This window comes from Corvus moneduloides, chromosome 12 (assembly GCF_009650955.1).
Source record: "Corvus moneduloides isolate bCorMon1 chromosome 12, bCorMon1.pri, whole genome shotgun sequence".
Taxonomy (NCBI): Eukaryota; Metazoa; Chordata; class Aves; order Passeriformes; family Corvidae; genus Corvus; species Corvus moneduloides.
In genome coordinates, this window is record NC_045487.1 from 8,003,961 (window position 1) to 8,026,376 (window position 22,416).

Here is a 22,416-nt window from a genome sequence, read left to right on the forward strand (position 1 = left end):
GTACAGCTGCAGAGAACCTTGCTTCCACTGCTTCCCTGAAGTCTAGCTGAAAACCACCATAAACAGAGGAAGAGACCTCAGCTCAGCTAGCTTCCCCACGAGCACACAGCCTCAAGAGCTCGAGCATGAGCACAAGGAAAGAAACGATTGATCAAGTCATCTTTGAAGCTGGACCAAGGTGTGTGGATGCCTGAGATACAGAGCACTAACTCCTAGTGCAACCTAAAAAAAGGAAGTTCCTAACATAGTCTCCTTGGAGTAACCACCCTTTGAAACTTGAAAAAAACCTCAGGTTGATTATCATTTGGTATCTGTGTGCTTATGCGTTCTGCTAGCAAGACACAGTCCAAAACCAGCCTTACGTTAAATTCAGCAGAACCCCCACTACAACACTACTCTTACAAATGTCAAACACATGATATAAAGAGGGGACAAATCCAATTCACAACAGATTTCTGACAAAAGGTCTGGTAGGAGCTGGTGGGTTGTTAGCTCAGCATTTCTTTCTCCCATCCCTTTGCCTGGTACCACTAAGGTACCTGGCTTCTTCAGCAAGGAGATTGAACTAATTACAGCTAGAAATTAGGTATATGAGACTAGAGCTTCCCCAAATCACTATTCACATATTAATTCACTGTCACATAGAAATGCAAAAGCCTCAATGCCACAAGAGCAGCCATGCCTTCCTCCTGGCTTACCTCAGCAATAGTGGACTTGCAGACTTCTCTGGCCACGGATTCAAACTTTGGATCTGTAGTCAGGTTCAGCTTGTAGTTCCACAAGAGCTATAGAGAAAGCATTTGTAGAAAGGGAGTTTAAGAGCCTTCCATAGAGAATAACAAACATTTTGCTTCAGAAAACAATGAAACATCATTTGTATCCAATCTGTATCATCATCCTTCTACAGTGCAATGATCAATAAAAAGTCTTCTTGACAACAACTTTGTCCCTTCATTTCTGCAATAATTTTCACATACTGAACAAATTCAGGCTGTCAGAAATCTCTCTGCAAGGTCATGAGCTGACTCATTAAAGGCAAATATAACAAATGAAGAATATTTCATAACTGAAAGGATAAAACAATGAAAGGTTTAACTTGCTACCTGCTGCATATTTAGCAACGCCTTTAGCCCACCACACCTTTCTGTGCCATGGTGTGCCTGCCTGATGCAAGTGATCTAAACAAATTAAATCCTCAATATGAGCATATTTCATGCTGAAAACCTTATAAAAACCTAGCAAAAAGGACAGGAGATAAAGCAGCTTGATCCTTCTGTGAGGGCTGCGACCAGACAACTTTTTGGATGCGGATATACTTCAAACCTACAGGAGGTTCTCTCCTGCTAAGCATACGATACATTAGAGCTTAAGACTGCAAAATGCCTCTGTAAGGACAACTGTTCTTCCAGGAGCCAGCAATGAGCTCATGAAGGAGACTCAATGCACAGGGTCATTGCGCAAGAATCAGTCTCGGGCAAGTCACACCCTGCAGATATATACACACATCCCAGATGTCCTCCTGAGGCACCATAAAATGAAAATATAGGGTAGGGTCATGAAACCTCAGCAAATTAATAGCTGAAGTGTTGCCTGATTGCTCTATTAGCTCATCTGTTTTTCTAGGAACTTAAGTTGCATTTAAACATTTTTCACTAACTTAAAGATTAAGAAGTTTTAAAAATCCATATTAAAAACTCTGCCTTCATGACAAATTAATATCAGAAAGATAAAATTTGGTCAAACTTTTATTTTGACATTTCAATTGTACACAAAACAGTGGGAAAACATAATCACATGCTCTACACAAGGAAAGCAGTTTCACATTCGCTGCAGGAAGGTGGAAGCACAGACAGAGAACCAAAATCAGAATCAGCATAACTGCATCACCTTCCACACCTCTTACGGTTTTGGAGCTGTGAAAAGTTAAAAAAGGAGGTGATGGGAAACTAGGGTGTTACAGAGAGAGTAAATTGTAAACATGAGGTTTAATAGATAAAAGTGAATGAACTGGGAACCTGTCCTTGTAAAGAGCGCTGTAAGGTCTCTCCCAGGCAGAACTGGAAGTACAAGAATGAGGACACAAGATGAGAATACATCTCTACATTTGTAATCTCACACTTTGGAGAGTCTCAAAACGAGATGCTCTCCAAATGAACCTTCCCACAAACAGAAAGAAGGTTAAACTTGCAGCTTAAAACTCCTGATTTTAGCACTAGGCAGTATTTTCCAGGGAATGATCAGCAATTGTACTGCAGAGAGAGACAAAGGAAACATGGACATGAGACAACCTCTCTGTGGTCTAGTTTTTTATCACCTCCCTTCAATTTCTGCCTGGGAAAATGAGACTTTGCCCACAGCTCCTATTTGTGAATGGCTTCCATAATCCACATCCACCCAACATTTGCCATCACTTAATCCAGCAGAAGAAAGATCCAACTTTGATTTCTAGAATTCTCAATTTCTTCTTCATTCAGGTAATTTTTGCTGGCACATTTAAATGTCAGGCAGATACATTTTAATTACTGGAGTTTTCTCTTTTTCAAAAAGACTTAAACAAAAACATGTTGTGCCCTTCATCTGATCCAACCCTGCACAACAGAGAATTACAGCTGCCAACGAAGTCAGGCAGTGCTAAAGGTTAATTTATAAACACAGTTGGAAATTACTAGCTGTACAGCATGGCCGGGTTTCATTTCTGGAATATATCTTCCAATAATAAAGCAAAATACAGCTTCTCAAGCATCCAAAATCAAGACTGTCATTGAGGCATGCACTTGTCTGTCTGTGTTCAGGGCTAACTGAGCAATTAAGGATCTTGATATGGTGTATGCTGACAGAATACAAATGAGAAAAACCAAAAGAAACTAATACCAACCTTAGAAATGAATTTTTTTTCTTTTTCTTTTTTTTTTGAGACTCCTGGGATTTGAAGAGTCACTTTGACAGCTCAAAAACTGGCTAATAGCTTGCTCACTGTTAAACACAGTGCTGAGAGGAAATCTGTTCTAAAACCAGCCAAGTGTCTCAAACTGCCTCTAAATATCACACCCCCACAGCATTTTCCAAGCAAGTCTAAGAATTTAGCAGCTGTGAAAGTAATACAGAAGGTGTCAACAGCTGAAATTAAGAGTTTAAATTCAGTACTGCTCACATCTTTCCCAAAAGGAACACATCACATTGCTCCCAGTAAATCACGGGAACCACCCCCCAATTACGAAACAGAAAAGACGTCTGCTATCCTCCCCTGATAAAGAAGTACAGTTTATAAAGTTCTTAAATATGTTCCACTCCGAAGTCTCCATTAAGACCAATGTGGTTATACTGGGTTAAAGAAGTCACCTTCTGTTCTTCCTCCAAAGGCCAGTCCAGAAACCCAAATGTGTCTTGATTAATAGCCTTTGCAAAGTACCAAACAATGCAAAATACCTCAGGTTCACAAGGGATGGGAGGTGCAAATGCCATAGCTAGAGACTGAATAAACAAAGCAATACTTACATGGTTGCAGTCTGAAGAGATTTCATTATCTGGCTGAAAGGAGAAAGAAAAGGAGTGTCAGTTTACTACCGATGTAATGCATTTAACAGAGAAGAGTCTAAACTTTTGAAACTAAAATACTGTCAACTCCTTTCCACCGTAATAAACAACTTCACACAACTGACAGGAAATTTTAAAATCTGCATCACAAGAGTGATGACACCTAATTACCAAAAAACGAACAGGTACTTTAGACATTATGCTGTATTAACAGAACAAACAGCACAAGAGTAGCTGCATTTATGTACACACTGCAAAAACATAATGAATGCACTGACATCTGCCACAATTGCCCAAACTAGGAAGGCAAAAAAGCACCTATGGGAAAACAAAGATGTAGGAGCAGAATTTTAAAGAAAAATTAGTTTGGTGCATACAACTGAAGGAGAAAGGTAGGACTCACTCCCCTCCCCCAGACTGAAATGTTCATATTCCCCATTTGAGAAGTAACATCTTTTCTTTCAGCTGTACATAAAAGGGCTAGTTCAAAGATTTATACTTTCAACTGTGAGAAACTGGAGACATCCAATATTCATACATCATTTCAAAATATTTACTATATTCTCCTGGGGAGCTCCTTTGGAAAGAACTCTGAGTGCAAACCATCCCATTCTCCTTTCTGCCTGAGTAGCTCTCACAATGAAGAGTTCCTTGAAAAAAGTTAATCATATAAATCCCTATCTCCTCTCCACAGCAGAACAGCACAAAGGCAGGACAAAATCACCTGGTTGTCACACGCACAGAAAAATCAAACCTGGCTCACAAAGTCTCTGCTTCTACTGATACTTAAGATGCCAGACATGCTTTAAGAGCCAGTAAGACACAAAACCACTCTAAGCTTAAACACGATTGACACCAGGATGTTAGACCTCAGGGATCTGACATAAGAGAACCGGCACTTCAGCAGTTTTGGAAGCAAGCAGAGCTTTTCAGTGCAAGCCTTTGCTACTGCACGATCTGCTACACCAACACTTGTACCATTGGTGCTTTGGGGAACATGAACACAAGTTTATGAGGAAAAAAGCAAGCCTGGAAAACACTTCCAAGTTCTTAATTACAGCCATTATTAACTAAAGCACTTTTGCTTTTTATAGCACTAAGTGGCAGAAATCACCTCTCCACTTTGAACATAAAAAATGGTACCTGAAGGATTCCAGTAATTAATTGCAGTTTGGTCAGACTGACATGATCTAAAACTGTATCTCCCAAAGTAATTATAAATTTGAAAATTTGGATATCAACTTTTTTTTAAAGACTAGCAGATGTCTGCCAGTTATCCTCAGACTGCAGAACTGATTCTTTCAACTGAAAACTAAGATGCCACTCAAATTGCTCTACTTTACAGCAGCCTCTAAGACCAACACTATTGTGACTTACAAGGTGTGCTTTCCTTAATTTTCTGCACTCATCCCACATCCTTCAGGAACAGATGAAGGTTTTAGACTACTTTCAAAAGCTGGGAGGCAGAGTGCCCCCCACTGAAATTACTGCCTCAGTCTTTTAGTCAAGGATAGTTTCTTCGTAAAAATATATAGGCTAGCACTGGAATTCTCCTGTAGAGGACAGGACTTACTAACACATTTGCAGGCAGGAGAACCTGTAAGGGTCAGAGAGCACTCCCACAAAACCCTCTGAGGTCACTTCAATTACTTTTGTACCCTCCAACCTGGTAACCCTTGCTTCAGATCCACCAAAGATTAAAGCTCAGGGTCTTTTTCTGGAAAGATGAGTCCAAAAAGATAACATACTGGTTCTCACTGACTTGAGAAGCTTAAACAAGCTTTTCTTGAAATACACAATAATAAAATCTTACACATTGAAATACCAGACTTCCCTGTGCTCTGCAGCAAACCTCAGCACTGCGAAAACAAAATCTAGACTTATCCTTCTGAGAAGAGTAATGGAACTTAAATGGGATCTTAACTAATCTTTAGTACTGCATTCATTCACAGCTCAGTACTTAAATATGCAAAGTGTATTATCTAGCCAATAATCCTTTCAATGTGGAACAAGATAACACCCTGCTAGCTAAGAGCTGTGATCCTTCTTCCCTCTTACCACTGGAAGTGTTGGAGAGGTGAGTTCATGCAATGCTAACCTGCTTCTCCCTATTTCAGTGAAGCAACAGGAGAAAAACAATCCTTTTAGCTTCTGTCTGATAAACTGAAGGGCTGAGTTTGAAGAACGGGAAGAAAAATCTCCCCAGTGCAACCCACACCAGTTTTGCCTTGCTGAAGAGATAGCCTGTGGCCCTCTGTCCACTATATCCACCCAAGAAACCTTCCAAACGAGCAGTTTCAGAACAATATGCAGTAAGAGTCATGAAAGAAAAATAAGTTTCAAATTACCACTAAATGAAGGTGAAGAGCAAGAAAAGCTGCATTGTGTCAGTCCCACATGGTGAGCTTGTGGAACACGGATGCTCAGAAAGACCCCCAGGGCAAGGGGAAGGAAGAGAGCAGTCTAGACCAGCACCACATGTTAGTCAAGGCATTTTAGGAGAGAAGGCTGATGGCAAGGATATTCCACCGATTATCAAGAGAGAAGGACTCCTCTTATCTTGGAACTGAAGGATTAAAAACAGCCTTTACAGAAAATGTGCGTGCCTCTGGGCTCACAGAAGCTGCTGCTGTTTAGCAGCTTCAGTGGGAATATATTGCCTCCCTTTACAGTTCTCTAAAAAGTTCTCCAAACTCCTTCACGCACTAACACTCACATTCCAGAGTACAAACACCACTTCCTACCTCCCTGGGAAAGCAGAGTTTAGAACAAGTACCAGATATAAGAAAACCTGAACAGAAAAAGCATTTTCTTCCATACAACCACAAACAGCCACAAATCACACTGCATTAGTATAATGAACTCCACAGAAAAATTTAAAGGTTTGTGTGAAGTCCTGTCACCACCAGACTGAAGTCATCAACACTGTTGTGTTTAGAAGTGCCTTTTCCCATCCACCAGATCTCAACTCACTGAACCAAACCACAACAGTCATCCATCCCTTTCTAAATCTCTCTGCTTTGGCAGCAGTATAAAACTAGGTCAGAACTATACAGCAAGCGAGCAGCCCACCACCACTACCCAGGCCCAAAGGGGGACAAGGTGTTGGTGCTTTAGCAACAGAAATGGACCATCATCATGCTGGGAGCCAGAGGAACAGCTGATGGTGACTGAACCAGTGTCATGCATCACCATCCAGTGCACAGCACACTGTCTGGGGTGCAGTTACAGCCACTCCCTCAGCGACAGTCAGAGCCCCTTCCAGCTGCGTATACAAAACACACTTGATTTGGTCTTCCTGCATCACATCCTAAGGAAAAATAATTCACACCATGGGATTTTGAAAAGCAAGCTAAGTATCCTCATCAACTGATGTGGATGAGAATGGTGAGGCTGGTTGCCCAAAGAACCTGTGGGTGACCTGCCCCGGAAGTGCTCAAGCCCAGGCTGGATGAAGCTTGGAGCAACCTGGTCTAGTGGAAGGTGTCCCTTCCCATGACAGGAGGTTGGAACAAGATGACCTTTAAGGTCCCTTTCAATCCAAACTGTTCTAGTCTCGGGAAAACTCTGTGCAGGGATTATTTTCAATCTCCAGCATTCAGATTCCTTTGCTTCCTTGCAAAAGTCATGCAAATGAAAGAGTCTGAAATCAACTGCCCAAGTGCCTTAATTCCCAGAATTTAATCCCTCCTGACAGCACAAGAAGGGATGACAGCAGACATTTCCACTATTCTTTTAAGGCAAGAGTAGCAATGAACTTGTTGAAAATCAAGAACCAGGCATACCTCAAACACTATGGATAATCCTCAGACATTGAAGACGACAGATTTTGGACTTGCTCAGGCAAAAGCCATCGAGAACCAACATGGAGCAAAACAGCAAAATAAAAAGGCAACTGACTTGTGGATGGGAAGAACCCAGTAGATGTTCTCTCCCTAAATTCAGGAAGATTGCAAAAACCTCTAAAAAGTCAATTAGGAAAAGATGTTAATGAAAGCAGCTACATTCCTATGAAAGAGAGGGTAGACAGAAGTCGAGTCAGACTGCAGGTGGTCCCCAGTTTATTGCACTGTCACACAGTCAGTTATACTACAGAGGATGGTGCACACAGACACACAGTACAGGCAGCTCATATTTTTTCCACTTTGATCTAAACAGCCATTTATCACCAGCATCTGTAGAGAAATCGTAGAGTGGGCCTGCTGACCTAGAAGCTTCTAAGGAGGCCAGCAAGCTGATAAAAGGACAATTGGCTTCTTAGCTGTGCCCTTCCCACAGACTAACAGCCATCTCTTCACACCAAACACACCCAGCCAGGATAGCAAACTAAAATAAAGTGATTCAACCCACAGGTATCAAACTAGCTAGACTTGCTGGACACCTGGAAACAGCACATGCCAGATGCAAGGTAGGGATCAAGGAGACATCTGGTGGATCCAGCCTCCTGCAAACCTGATGAGTTTCCAATGCAACCACTAGAAAATATTCTGCAGAAGAATTTCTGGAAACATGAGGACATAGAGTAGTCTAGGCAAGAATCAACACAGCTTTTGTAAAAGAAAAACCACACATCACACAACCACCCATGCCTCAAACCTACTGAAACATCCTGGATTTCTGAGCCAAGAAGCATACGGCTACAGTAAATCATTTTCACACATCCTGCAATCCTGGAAAAGTCATGTGTGATAGGAAAGTTAAAACCAGTGATAATTTAAGTTCAAAACAGATGAGAAGATGTCGTAACTTAATTACACACTTAGTGAGCAATGAAAGTTAAACTTGTTAAACCAAGCTTGAAATATTCGCTAATGCCAATGAACTCTTAGTACTAAAAACAAACCCCGTGTTGTCATGTCAGCAAAAAAGCTCTATATTTACCATCCATGCTTTGAAAATAGCCAGTTTTAAAGCATGGCAACTGTGGATATATCATGCACCAAAGTTGCAAGCTCCTAGCTTCCACATACTTTGCTTATTTCATATAAATAGTTTTTCCCAGTTGCAAAAAGAGCTAAAATCTGCAATGCAGCAAATCCTTTACCCAAATAATTATGTCCACATTGATTAGGTGTTCCTAGTTTATGCAAATGTATTAGTCCAAGTTATATACAAGCACCTAACAACCACCTCCAAAACACACACAGAACTCTGTGCATAAAAATCAAACTATCAGGACCAGAAGCAATTTCTTTAGTCATCTTGCACACACACAGCACAAGTGGCACATGACCCCAAACACCAAATTCTGCTACTTTTTTTTCACTGTTTTAACTGAATTCTATATTCCACAAACTTTTCCACCTTTGCTGACATTTTACATCCTCCAGGGGTATGACACCATTAAGGTAAGTACACTTATTCAGAAAAGATAGCACAAAGCAACATCAAAAAACTCCAGTACAACATGTGTGTCCTTCTGGCTCAGCAGTCACATAAAAAGGAGACAAGGATAAAGCAGGCCTTGTCCCCTGGTACTTTGCAGATCCGCTGTTCAGTATCTGCTTCAAACACCAAGAAAGAGTAGGACTTGCTGAGCTTTCTGTTGTAGCTTTGATAGAAAGTCAAAAGTGGTTTTGCTTGTTTCACATTTGACACTAAGCAAGGTCTTCAGCAGGCTGTGTACCATTCCTGCACAGCAGAGACCCCTCCTTGGGCAAATACCAAAGGCAGGAAAAGCACAAAAAATCTCAAGTTTAAATTCCAGTGAATCAGAAGTGACCACAGACCGTGGAGCAATTTTAAGGAAACACTAAGCCCATTTGCCTGACCTGGCAAGTATCTTTGGTGACTCTTACCAGCAAATCACCTTCTCTGAGCTGGCTGTTCCCACCCATGCAAAAGTGCAGGGCGGGTGCTCGGAGGCTGCACCCGCTGCTCTGTGCTGGGAGTGCCATGCTCTGTGCCACAGCCTTCTCACACAAGCTATTCTTGTCCCTGCTGCCTCTGCCTCCCTGCATGGGGGACTCTAAAGCCCCTAAGCCCTCTCAGCCTTTCTCCTCTCAATGCAGATGCACACATCAGAGCATATTCCAATAGTCAGCACAATCAAAGCAAATTTGCTCCAGATGTTTGTTTGTTCTTCCCTTAGTCCCCTCTCTTCCTCCTCTCGAAGGCTTTCCAGGCAGTCCCAGTGAGTTGTGGAACAAGACAGACCTTGAAATTACGGGTTTGCCACCTAAGTTTGGCAGCACTGCTACCAGATATAATGTTTCCCACAACACTCCTCCACAGCAGAGCTCTGCTACTAAGCATAGCACCGACACTGAGCTGCAGATCCCACCAGGTTTCAGGATTTGCTCCTGGAAAGCTCTCTTGCAATGCTAGCAAAAAGCTTCAGAGACCAAAAGGCATGCAAGGATGCCGGCAGAGTTACAAGAGAGGATAAAAGGAGAAGGAGAGCTGTTATCCCACTAAGCGAGGTGACAGGGAGTCTGCTGTCCTCCTCACCCCTGTAGCTGACCCCAGCTCATCGCACCATCCAAAACTCAGCACATCAACAGGAAACGGTAATTTTAGAGTTTTCTGTCAGGTTAGTACCAATGGGCTTATGGAAGAGTCCGCCCAGCACCAGTGAGTTTACTGGGAGATGCACAGTGGCATCTCCACCTGCAGCATTCAAGCAGTCCACAAGCTATCCTAAGACAGCTTTACTTTTAAACTACTTTTCTGGATGACATTCTACCTTAACTCTAACCAGAAACATCCCAGATAAACTTTAGAGTATTCCAGTAAAGAGACAAAAATCAATAGCATGAGTATTGGCAGTACTGCCCAGCATCCACTGGGGATGCAGAGAAACGAGCCAAGAAAGAAATGGAGGTCTCAACAAGTAATTTCAGTGCAACAGCTAATGAAGAGCTTTTATCAATTATGTTCACAATCTCTTTGTAAGTCAAATTCTATGACTTATTCTCAATACAGAGACTTCACATCTTTTGACAGTATATACTCTATAGTACCTCAAGTTGACCTTAACTTTTCAGAAAGCTTCCAAAAAGCCATGACGAGTTCACAAGCAATATTCAGTTTTACACAAGATAAAAGGTTGTTGTACATGGAGTGGCAAAGCCCGTCTCCTAAGATGAAAATGCTGTTCTGATCATGCTTTGTTCTTCAGAGAATCATGTTTTGGCTGCACGTGGCCTGGAACTAGAGAAATCCTTTGTAAATTAGCTTTGTACGGGAGCTAAGAAAACAGTTCACACCAAAAGCTCCACATACCAAAGCAGAGGAGAAGCACAGGTTTCAGAGCAAACGCTGCTTACTCATCGCCCCATTCCCACAACCCAGTGCAGGGAATGCTGTGCTGCAGAGCAAAGCCAACAAGCCCTGACATTCCCCCCTTGCCAGCAGCTTCATTACACCACCATTGCTGAAGAGCACCTCTAACCAGTACCAGGCTCCCCTGCCAAGTGCTCTTGCTTCATTCAGCAGAGTGAACAATGCTCTACACACTCCACCAGCCAATATTCATATTTGTCTTTGTTATTCAACATGCGGGCTCATGACTCCAATTTTCCACACTGAAAGCCACACAGTGCTCCCAAAGATCCCTCCTCAGGAGCATTTTCCTCCCCCTCTTCCAGTAAGGCACATGTGTCACATCAATCAGGAGCCCATCCTCTCCAAGGCACAATAAGCATCTCCTGCCCGTGCTCAGGGGCAAGAGCAGCACTGCTTTAATCCTAAGGATTTACATTCACACATTCTACCTCGAACCAAAATAAGATGAGCATCCAAACAGGTGGGAAGCAGACTCTGCTATTTTTAACTCCTGCCAGCTATTCTATTTAGAGGCAATAAAAATCAAATACCTCAGAGAAGCCACTTCAGCCTTAACCACAAACCACAAGAAGAACAATTTTATTTTGAAGTCTTCCCTTCTTCCTTCAGGACAGTGGTGAGAGGCACAATTACATTTAACATCACTACTTCCAAAACATGATGGATGTTACATTACACATGGATGAGCAGGCCTGTAGCAGTTCTTACACAACCCCAAGCACTAGTCCTTGGCTGTCACAAGAAAAAGACTATTTTAGTCTTCTTCATGGTATGTCACCCTGAATTCCCATGCAATATTCAATATCTGTTTCGTTATCTGCTAATGCCAACAAGAGGGGCAGGATGTACCAAGGGACCCCATATACCAGCTTTCCCGTGCTATTACCCTGCAAGAGATTTCCTGAAAGCACAACATCTCCTGGGCCCCGGCTGTTAAGATGAAATGCGATGGGGAAGTCTCCCTCAAAAGCAAGAGCACCCCGAGCACAGCCAGTGTTCAGACACTCCTAACAGCTAGATTTGAAATAAAACACTGGAATTGAATTTTCTTCAGAAGATCTGCAGGGGCCCAGCACATCACTTGCTTCTTCACTGCAGTGAGAAGCAGGCAAAGAACAAAAGTCCCAAGTAGGGTGACTACCTGCTGTTAAAATAAACTGATTCAGTTCTTCTCTCACTTAAGCACTAACTACAGTCGCTGACTTTATCATTCTCTTTATGTGTCAATTTTACCACAGTACTATTCAAACATGAAAAAAAACCGACCAGGCCCAGCCACCACCCTTCCTCAGCTGAGTTCATCCTTCATTTCTTCATTACCACATTCACAAGCTCACTGGAAAAGCCGCAGGTATTGCACAGCAGCTGAGAGAATCCAACGGCAACTTGAGGCTCCCCAAGGCTATGGTGACAGCAATGAAAACACTGTTAGGACACATCCCAGTGTAAGTTCATTATGTCTAACACAACATGGGAGCTGAGAAGAGCCATGTCAAGTCAAAAGCCACACAAGCTCTTGACTTGACACCACTAACAAGGGCCAGAAGCCAGGATTTAAAAATACCTTAAGAGATAACCCTATACCAGGAAAAAGCGAGACTTGTTACATTATTCATTCTCCAATTCTCCCAAAGAAACTTTGGGAGAAACTTTGTTGAAAACTTTCGGTTTATTCAAAAGAGACCAGTCTATTAAAATAGAGAGGCCAATATAAATTCACTTAAGGAACAACACTGCACTTGTACACAGTGGGAATAAGCAAATAAGCACAAAGGACTAACATGTATTAAGGTCTACAGCACAGCACAGCCCACAACAGCAGCTTGCAAGCAGCATCACTCTGCGACAGAGAATCAGGACATCGCCTCGGCAGTCCAGAGGATTTCTCCAACCCTGGATGAGTTTCCCCCATGAGATCTGTTTTGCTGGATTCTCACCATCACCTGCTGAACTCAGCAGGAAAGATCTGTAGGCTATTTTTAGGGAGCCCTAGAAACAGCACAATGCCCCGCTTCCATTTCAAGTTCCTCCCATACAGGAAGGGCTGCCCATGAGATGCACATCCAAACTAAACTCTGCTCCCTATGCTACCCTGCACTTCAGAAGGCTGTACTGAGCTGTGCTTCTCACATAATAGCTAAAAACAACTTTACCATCAATTTTAAGTCCTTAATAAATGTAGTTAGAAGGCACTCAACAGAAAGTTCTGAAACTCTCTTTATGGCAGCCAGGCAGGGTGTCCATCCTGTTGTACTCACAATTTAACAGCTATAGTTACCATTTTTGCCATTGTCCTCAGTAAGATGAATTTTAGATAAATGCATTCTGGATCAGGCAAAAAACACTGGTCAGGATAAGCCAACTGAAGCCTTAGTCACAGAGAGGTACCTACCACCTGCCTCTGACTAAGAAACAGAAGAAATTCAAGGAAGCACATGCAACCAGAATTCGAGTCCTTTCTCCTTGCACTGGAGAACTAAAACAACCACCAAGTCCACCCGAAGGATGGTACCATCAAGCAATAAGACCGGGCAAGGTGTACCAAATTCGAAATTCAGGAGGATACTGGAGGACTGCTGTGTGACAAGGGACTCATAGACAGTGCTTCTGCTCTTGAAGCCACCAATACACCACTTGGGAACCTGCTAACACACTTCCAGAGCAAACCTTTCTTCTCCTGCTCTGTAAGCTCATCTCCAGCTTCTGACAAATGAGCCCTTTCCGCAGGTGCAGACAAAACAGATTCTCAATTGCAACTGCATTCACATCAATACCTTGAAGATGAGGCTCTGAACAGGAATTGAGAAAAGAGAGCATTTTTTTTCTAACAATTAAGAAATTTAAAAAAAAAAAAAATTCCTTGTTCTCAAGTCTCAAAGGTCACAATGACCAGGAAAGCTAGACTAATGTATTAAGCATTTTTCCATGTAAAACAACTGATCTGATCCAGTATTTTAGTACTTTAGTTCTATTTCAACAATACTCATCTTCCACATTTTAATTAAGTTTCCCATTTCTATCCAAAAGCAGCTTAATGCATGGAAAAGTAATTCAGTAGATAATGGCTTGCCATTTTTAAACATTATTAAAAAAAGACAGAAACATTAACATGCAAGCATTTAAATAATTACAGATCATATCAATTTAGTCAGGAAACATACCAAGCTTAGCAATAAAAGCTAAGATTAGCTGCAATATAATATCACCAAACTAGAAAGCTCTAGAAAGATTACTCGAGTGTTCAAGCAAGACTGAAATTATTCAAATCTAAGCTTCTTGCTTATTTAAATCAATCTGCCTGGGAGCCACACAAATTGTTGTGGTAAATTGATTTCCCTAGTGTCTGGTTCTCCTTTTGCAAGAGCCATGACAAGAAAAAGACCAGAAAGACAAGATGAAACCAGCTGATTCACAACATCATTAGGCATTCTGCATTCAGACAGATTATACATCACAACATTAAACCAAGTTATAAATGTCTTGGCGAGTGAAGGCGGCCGGGCTCAGTGACTCACAGCAGGGCTGCCAGGTGCAGTGCTCAGTCACAGACCCCAGCACCAAAGCAGAAATTACATTTTTCTTCTTGGAGACTCCAGCAGTGCCACATGGCTAATGCACTTGATTTTACTTTACTACCCCATTTCTGCTATACTTCAGCAACACACACCTAGATTTTATCTAAAGCAATTTTCAACAAATCTACTGTGCTAATGCCTTTACTGATGTGAAAAATATAGTAGTACTTCATTCCTTCTTGGCCAAGAAGTAGAGCATGCCATTCAAAAGGAATCTTACTGAAATTTAGTTTAAGAAATGCTTCTAGCATTTCCCTAAAGAACTGTGCTGGTATAAATGGCAGCTTGTTTTGAAGCTGGACAAAGAGGCAAGATTAAAAAAAAAACCAAAAAAACCTCAAGTGGGATCACACAGCAGTTTCCAGCATTCAACCACTGCTTCAAGATAACCTTTTCTTCACCAAGAATAGCCATTTGAGCTTTTTTTTCAGGATGAAGTTTTTGTGCACACCTAATGAGAGCAATTGCTGTGTGTTCATTTCCCACAGGGGAGACGCATTTCATATGAAAAGAGTTATCCAGAAACATTTACTATACACATCTGCACCAATAAGGAAATGAGTCATCAACCCACTGGCAGGCCTGATTCATAGCACACAGCACACTTTGGCTATTTAGGAATCTGTGTATAGAATACAGGGGGGAAAGGCAGATGCAAGCCACGAGTCATTTTAAGAGACTACATATGAAATGCCAACTAAATGTATTTTTTTCCCGCCTTTGCTTGGGTATAATTTCTTCAAAAGCACGGGACCAGCACGATGCTGTACACAGCTGCAGAACTTTTCACCTGGATGAATCATAATATTTTCTTTATATAACTGGAAGAAAAGCAAACCCTGGATAAAATTGCTTGGATTTCGTTCAACAGAAAAATCAGCATGAATAAGTCTTTACAGCCAGTGCTAAGGCAAGGTTTCCATGGGATTAGTAACAAACTACCGAATAAAAATTCTGCTTGCCTTCAGAATATGCAAACAAAAGCTCCGTTACAGGACCAAACCAAGTACCTATCTTCACTACATAGAACAAAGGACAAAAATAAAGAAAACTCTACATAAATCATCTTATTTAAAGCTTTGCAGTTCCTCATAAAGTTAGATACATGCTTAAGTTGTTAACCTTGTTCCCAGAAGAAGCCTGGAGCACTGAGCTGCAGCACACTTCCCCGTAGGTACTGGTCTGTTCTCCCATAGAAGCCTGGCTTTTAACGTATTTTGTGTTTTTGAGAGCTCCTTTTCCAAAAACCACTAGGGTTTTTCAGCTTGAACTGCTCAGCTCAATAGTTAGATAGAGCCATAAAACCAAAGCATTTTGCTTGAAAATTCTGAACCATAATGGTAATTCGAGGGATTTAAAATGATACCATGGTAAGCAGCCAGGTCAGTAACAGTTCCCCTCAAGCCAAACAAAGAAATTATAGCTGACTAGTTTCGCACAGATGAGCAACTTAAAAAAAAATAAAAGCCACATTTGATGCTGGATTTTAGAAGTGAGCTTGAAGAGCTTTCTGGAAAGCAATGTTAGTAGAAAAAATGTCTCACTGGGATGCAGGAGAGCCAGACACCTGCCTGCAAATCCTCCCAATTACTGTTTCCATAACTCCTACTTAAAAAGCTATGAATAAAGACAAGCTGCAATTAAAAAGACTGAGCACACCTACAGCTTTTCTGCTAATAACGACAGAGAGAAAATAATGGGGGAGGGAGGCAAAGGGGAGAACAGCAATAAGCTCGTCACTGCCACAGCTCCGTACCAACACATGGCACAGCGCTCTGCGCAGGACCACCACCAGCATCACTGCTGAACAATTCTCACCTGTCAAAACACAGGAATTTAATCAACAATTCAACTGCTCTAGAAACAGCTGGTTGTTCTTTCTCACCATTAATCCTGACAAACAGTAAAATCAATTACAAGGCTCAGGAATACAGAACCTAAAATCCAGGGCAGGCTGGAAGGGCTGCAGGCAAGTACTCAGGCAGTACTATGCTGTCTTCTTGCTATAAGAGAATTTTCTGTTATGTCTAAAAGAGAACTTCAAGTATTCAGTCAGTAACAATTACCACTTGATAGAAAACACTTCATTCTGGTCTCCGATCAGTGGTGATAGCTTCAATAGTCACACACTATTAAACTATCTGAAGGTACACAACTTCTGAAGCCTGGTTGTGGCTGAAGGAATAAACACCACAGCAAATCTCCGATCTCTAAAGGCACAGAAATGCCCAACAGGAAATACCTAGTTTTCAGGATTAGTTCCAGTATGCTGATGGTAAAGCCCAGACAATTCTCACTGAAGAACCCAGTAATGTGGGGAAATTATTTTGTCCTGACCAATAAGCAGAATAAAGATGTTTCCCCAACAGATAATGCTTGAGAATGGGACTTCAAGAACTTGATCTGTTCTTATCCAAGTGGCACAGGTAGCTGATGTGGTTTGCATGTCCACAAAAAGGCAGTGGCATACTTCTGGCGACATTCAGGGGAAGAGGTGACAGCCGTACCCTCAAGTAAGCAGTTTTCCACCCCATGTGAGCGTTCAAATCCCTTGCATGCAGATTCCTATCTGCATGATAAGAAAAAAATGTTGGGATAGCACAACTTCCATAGCAAGGTGAGATCTGAATACTGTAAGCACAAGTGGACATTGTGACCAAAACCACCCACTTTGGTCTCCTTCAATGTCTTTAAATAGTCTTGAGGAGTTCTTGCTCAGGGTGAGAATTAACTCTGATGCCTGAAAAATCTTGTTAATCTCCATGCAAAAACAAAACGAAACTTTAAAATATACCCACCAGATTATCAATTAACTTTTCTCTGCCTTTTAGGATTATCACACAATACAGAGTAGACGATGGATATACAATTCTTCAAAGGCAGTTTTTAAGGAGAGATAAACCCCAGAATACCAGAGGTATGACATTTATCAAACAGATCTCCTTCCGGAAGAAGTCAGTTATTTCCAAGTGAGTCAAGAAGTAGGAGCATGCCTGATAAATGTCTACAAAGAAAGAATACCTGGCACAGTAAGAACTGATACTACCTCTTAGGAGAAACTTACGATTTACTTTTTTATTTTTAGTGAAAATTAAATTTTAGCAAAATATATACTAAAAGTGAGCATTCAACAGTCCAGTGGAATCACTTGGGTAAGTGTCCCAACATGACACAATAGGAGTTTGAAGCATCTGAAAAGACAAGAGCAGATGGAGAACAAATTCAAGAGCAAAATCTCCTCCAGCACCAATTCAGCATTCAGAGAATCTTTAAGAGTTTTCCAACCCCCTAATAATTAGAAAGTTATCACACAAAATCTTCTACAAACTACATTTGAACTCAGATTGCACAATAAGGAAGAGACATGACTTACATAGTGAGAGCAAGATCGTAGAATCATAGAATAGTTTGGGCTTGTAAAGATCATTTAAAGATTTTTCTTTTCCTTTGTATGCATTTTTATCAGCTACATTTCTAAATATGCAATTCATGGTGAGTGCCAGGCTTGTCATCAACACACGTGGTTCAGTGCTCTTTGCCCAGACTAGAGCACATAGCAATACATTACCTCCATCCTCTTTGCCCTCCAAAACAAGAAGCAAGGACAGAAAAGCCTTAGAGCAAATTAAGAACTGCCACGATCAGACAATTTTCATTTAATCACAACCCAGGCATCCCAAAAGTAACATTTTCAGGCTTCCTGAAGCCTGCAAAATTGAGTTTAGGAGATTCAGGTTTACATTTCTGACTATCACGTAGCATCTACCAGATTACCTGAGGCTACCAGGTTAACAAGGGTATTTTTATAATGGATAGTCTAGGAAATTACCAAACCAGCCTAAACACTGAGGTCAAGAAGAGAATACTGTGAAATAACTTTAATTTTCATCTATTTAAGCACAAGAAATGGTCTTTTTTTTTCTTCAAGACAAACCCCAAAACAATTAAATTCAAAATAAAACACTTAGTGCTACACAACTAAGGTGACTGCTCAGCAGAGCACTTGACAAGCCAATCATCTTCACACCTCTCAAGTTGCCGAAGCACTGACATTCCACTGTCACCTACATTTGGCAAGGAGCAACAGAAGGTGCACAATGCACAGAGGTGCAATACAATTAAATGTCCATCTAACTCTGTCCAGTGATACAAAGCCTTGCACTGCATCTGTGTTGCAAAGCAAAACGTCTCTGGTGCTTTATACATACTTAAGCGAAGTCAGTCAGAACTCAGGAAACAAATTAAGATTGGTGAATTGTAACATTCATCAGTTGACCAGGGAGGATCAAAAAAAACCCCAAACCCCTCTCCTTGCTTCTCCTTACGAACTTCTGTAAGCAGTTTTCTGGTTTCCTGCTTTCCATCGAGATGATGCCACACACAACAGCCTCCAGGGTCAGTGCTGGTGGGGGAAAGGATGACACAGGGTAAGTGCAGTATTAACCTGGATCAGCCTGAGCCATCGTGAACATGCTCTCTCAAAAACAATCCCCAGGCCCAGCTCAACCCGAAAGCAGGCTAGAATCTAGAAAGAAAAATCTCTGTATTATTAATCTCAAATCCTGGGAGCAGCTCTTACCCTAAGAAACCAAAGGCCACAAACCTGCCAGGAAGTTAAACTTGCAGGCTGACAGAACAGCTTGGCTGACTCTTAACAGAGTGATTTTTATAAATAAGAAGGCCCAGTGTGCCAGAGTGACTGCCAATTCTTCAGGCAAATTGGATGAGAAATGCGAGCGAATTGTAGATTAATATGAGGTTTCAGGACTTATTCTGAAGTCTTCACTTTACTGCACACACCTTCCTGTGCTAAATGTACTGTGTGGCAAAAAAGCTGGTTTGTTCCTCATCAGTTATATTTCTCATTACATTTTAGAGCACAAGATTTGCAAACCCAACATTTTGCAGGCAACCACCAAGTTGTCAGAAACATGCAACAACCACAAGGGAGCCCCTACACCAAATCCAACTTAAACCACTGCCAGAAAGGCTGTTCCGCTCTAAGTTCCCAGGCTTGTTACCACAAGCACTAGATCTGTAGTTTCCCATAGATTCACACATTTGCAAGTGATTTAAGACATCTGAGGCTTCGGCCCATTGCAACTTGCAAAGCTGCTTCTCTGAGTACAAGCAATGCTACCCTGGTTTCAGAAACCATGGTCCTACTTCCTCAAGTAACCAGCTGTTATTGCACAAGAAGACAACAGCCAACAGAAAACCAAGCTGCTCCACTTGTTCTTGCAACATGAAATTGGGAAGATAAAGTATGATTAAAACATATATTTTTCTCTCATGCTTTCCAGTGATCTGTCCTTCACTGATCCCAGCCCTCCCATTCCTAGTGAAGTGCTGAACAAGGACAACCTGATGAACATGCAACCACAGGATTAGGCAAATGAGAGCTCTACAACTCCATAAATAAAAATTGCTTCTGGAAACCAAGACTAATTGTGGCTTGCTTTTAGGAAAGGGGGAGATGGATGCAAGATGCTTTGCCTGATCTAAGGGGAAATACTAGCTGTTATTTTTAACTCAGCAAGTTATCACAAGTACTCAGTTCAACTTCACAACTGGAAGAAGAGATCGCACATCTGGAATAGGAAATTTCCCTACAAAACCAATTGCACAGACCTGGCACTAAGTTTGCTGACTTGGTGGAGCAAGACACCCTCTAAAACACCCAGGTAGTTTCCCACACATTTCTGGAAGCCTGCCTCCTTCAACAACTGTGCAGCAGGAAACCTTGTCAGGACAAGCAAGATTCTCCTAATGCAGGTGGGGCTCACCACTGGAAGCCAGTTCTTACTGCCCTTTGAGATAAGCAAATCTGAGTTAATCCATCAATTATTCGAACTGAAGACTTGATCCCTCTTCCTCATCTTCTATTTAAAGTTTCGGTGGAAGCAGGATTAGCAGAGTGAGGCTTTACGCTGTAAAGACAAGAGAGCCACGAAAGGTGCATGGTGCTCAGGCTTTACACAGCAGCACCACAGTGCAAAGTGCCGACAGGCGGTTTGCTGAAATGCTTTCATTCTTCTCAGGCAGATTTATAGTATCTTCTGAAAAAAAGTACAGCCTATAGGCAAGAACACCCCTGATTTGAAAAGTAATTCATGCTGGTTTTTTCAGAAATCTTTTTTTTTAATTAGGCTCATTAACAGCCTCCATGCTAATTTGAGCTACAATTTTTTTTTCAAAAGTAACTTTGTTACTATATTGCCCCAACATAGTTAGCACAAAATTTCAGACAGATTCCCTTCCAGACGCCTTTATTGGTGCAGTTTAGTGACACTCAGAATGGGGCAGATTAGGACTCACTACACACACTCCCACTGTTTCTTCCAGAACCAGCTTGCAGGAGACAGGATGACAACCTGCTTTGGGAGAATTCAGAGAGCTGAGTCTATCTGCAACCAAAACATTTGATTATTAACTCTTTGAACCAATTTACATGACTAAAAGTGATTTTTCCTCCACTTGAAAACAGACCAAATTTTGTTGACAGTTTGATGTTTCAACATAATTCTCTTACAAAGCTTAAGTTTTAGCTGCATTTTGGTGAAGAAAAGGGGTTTTGAGCACTTTTCTGCTTCATTTTTTCCACTTGAAATTTGCCCAGTTTGCACAAAAGGTCTCTCTCAAACTGCCAGCACTAGAAACAAGCTGCGATGCAAAAATCAAGTGGAGTTTTATTGTACCTTACACAGCTTGTGCCAAAATGTGTTACTAAATCAGCTGTTATGATCATTGGTAGTAGGTAATGTTGGCACAAAAACGCTGAAGAGGAAAAACAAGATGTTTTGTGGCATGAAAATAAGCAGATGCCTCAAAGACAAAGGTACAACCCCACTTTTGACCAGACCTTTACTAAATTAATCATTTCTACCTGTTAGATCAAAGTCACTCTCTAAATATAAAATCATACAGCTGCATTTAATGAAAATCCAAATTTTAAGTGATGACAAGCACTAATAAATATGCTAATTTCTTCATTTAGTTGGCACTTGTAACACTAGTACAAAGAAGTAAGTTATTTCATGAAACACTGCAATTCCTCTGGGGAAATACCTGAAGTAGCTCATCTTGACTGTTTTCACGACAGCCAGTTTTGGTGAACCAGGGCTGTAAGTGCACTCAAATGACTCCCTATGTGAGGCAATAAGCATCAACATCACAAAATTAAAACCTGTTCTCTTTAAAGTGAGACAAAGGAGCCGTTTGACAGCAGGTTGCAGTAGCTCTTTCTCCAGAGGGAACCGCTCTGCAGGCAGCGGCAAACACAAGGCAGACAGACAGTGCTGGAGCTTTAACAGATGCCGGGGATTTCCCAGCCTAATGCATATTAGCACTTCGTTTGCAATCCTGATTTCCAGCACCAAGCAGTTAATTTGCATGTTAATTAGAAACAGGTCACCAGAAAATTGCACCAGACAACCTTTCTGTATTGACTAGAAAGGACAACAACACATTTCCATAAAGTCTATATCCTTCTTTTAAGGACATTTTCCCACCCAGAAGTTCACAGTAAATCAAGGTGCTCTCCTTACTGACTGAGCATCCATTTCAATATATGCCCATCTCAGATTTGGAAAAACTAAAACTGGTTTAATATCAGACATCTTTTGAGATGTGCAAAACAAATATGCAAGTCTGAGCAATGCTAGAGAAAATAATGGTAAATTAGTCTAACCAGAAAGCCTCCTTTTACCACAGTACAAAATTAAACAGAATAAGAAAAGCATTGTTAGAGTATGCCAGAGAGAAAGCTTAGCAACTGGTTAGGTCTGTGCAGCTCTCAAGTCTGCATGTTCATCCAGTTCTGCTCAGCAGTCACATTCACTGGCAGTGGCAGGATTAAGAAGACAGGAGGTAGCAAGGAAAAAAAGGTGTTACGGAATTTTAACTACCTGGAAACATTCTGTAGCATCCTCTCTCTTTGAGCCTTCTTTTATACACTAATACTTAAGAGTATTATGCTTAAATCAGATGCCCCTTCAGCTTAGTTGTAGAGGTGTTACGT

At 41.4% G+C, this 22,416-nt stretch overlaps 1 protein-coding gene across 1 annotated transcript in view; it reads right to left on the bottom strand.

Annotated features, from left to right (window-relative positions):
* The window catches only part of GLG1 (golgi glycoprotein 1), an 85,998-nt gene that overhangs the window by 37,827 nt on the left and 25,755 nt on the right, over window positions 1-22,416 (bottom strand). The window contains exons 2-3 of the mRNA XM_032121767.1: window positions 3,496-3,528; window positions 699-785 (exon numbers count right to left, since the gene is read on the bottom strand). Of these exons, the coding sequence (XP_031977658.1) occupies window positions 699-785; window positions 3,496-3,528 (120 nt within the window). The remainder of the gene's footprint in view (window positions 1-698; window positions 786-3,495; window positions 3,529-22,416) is intronic.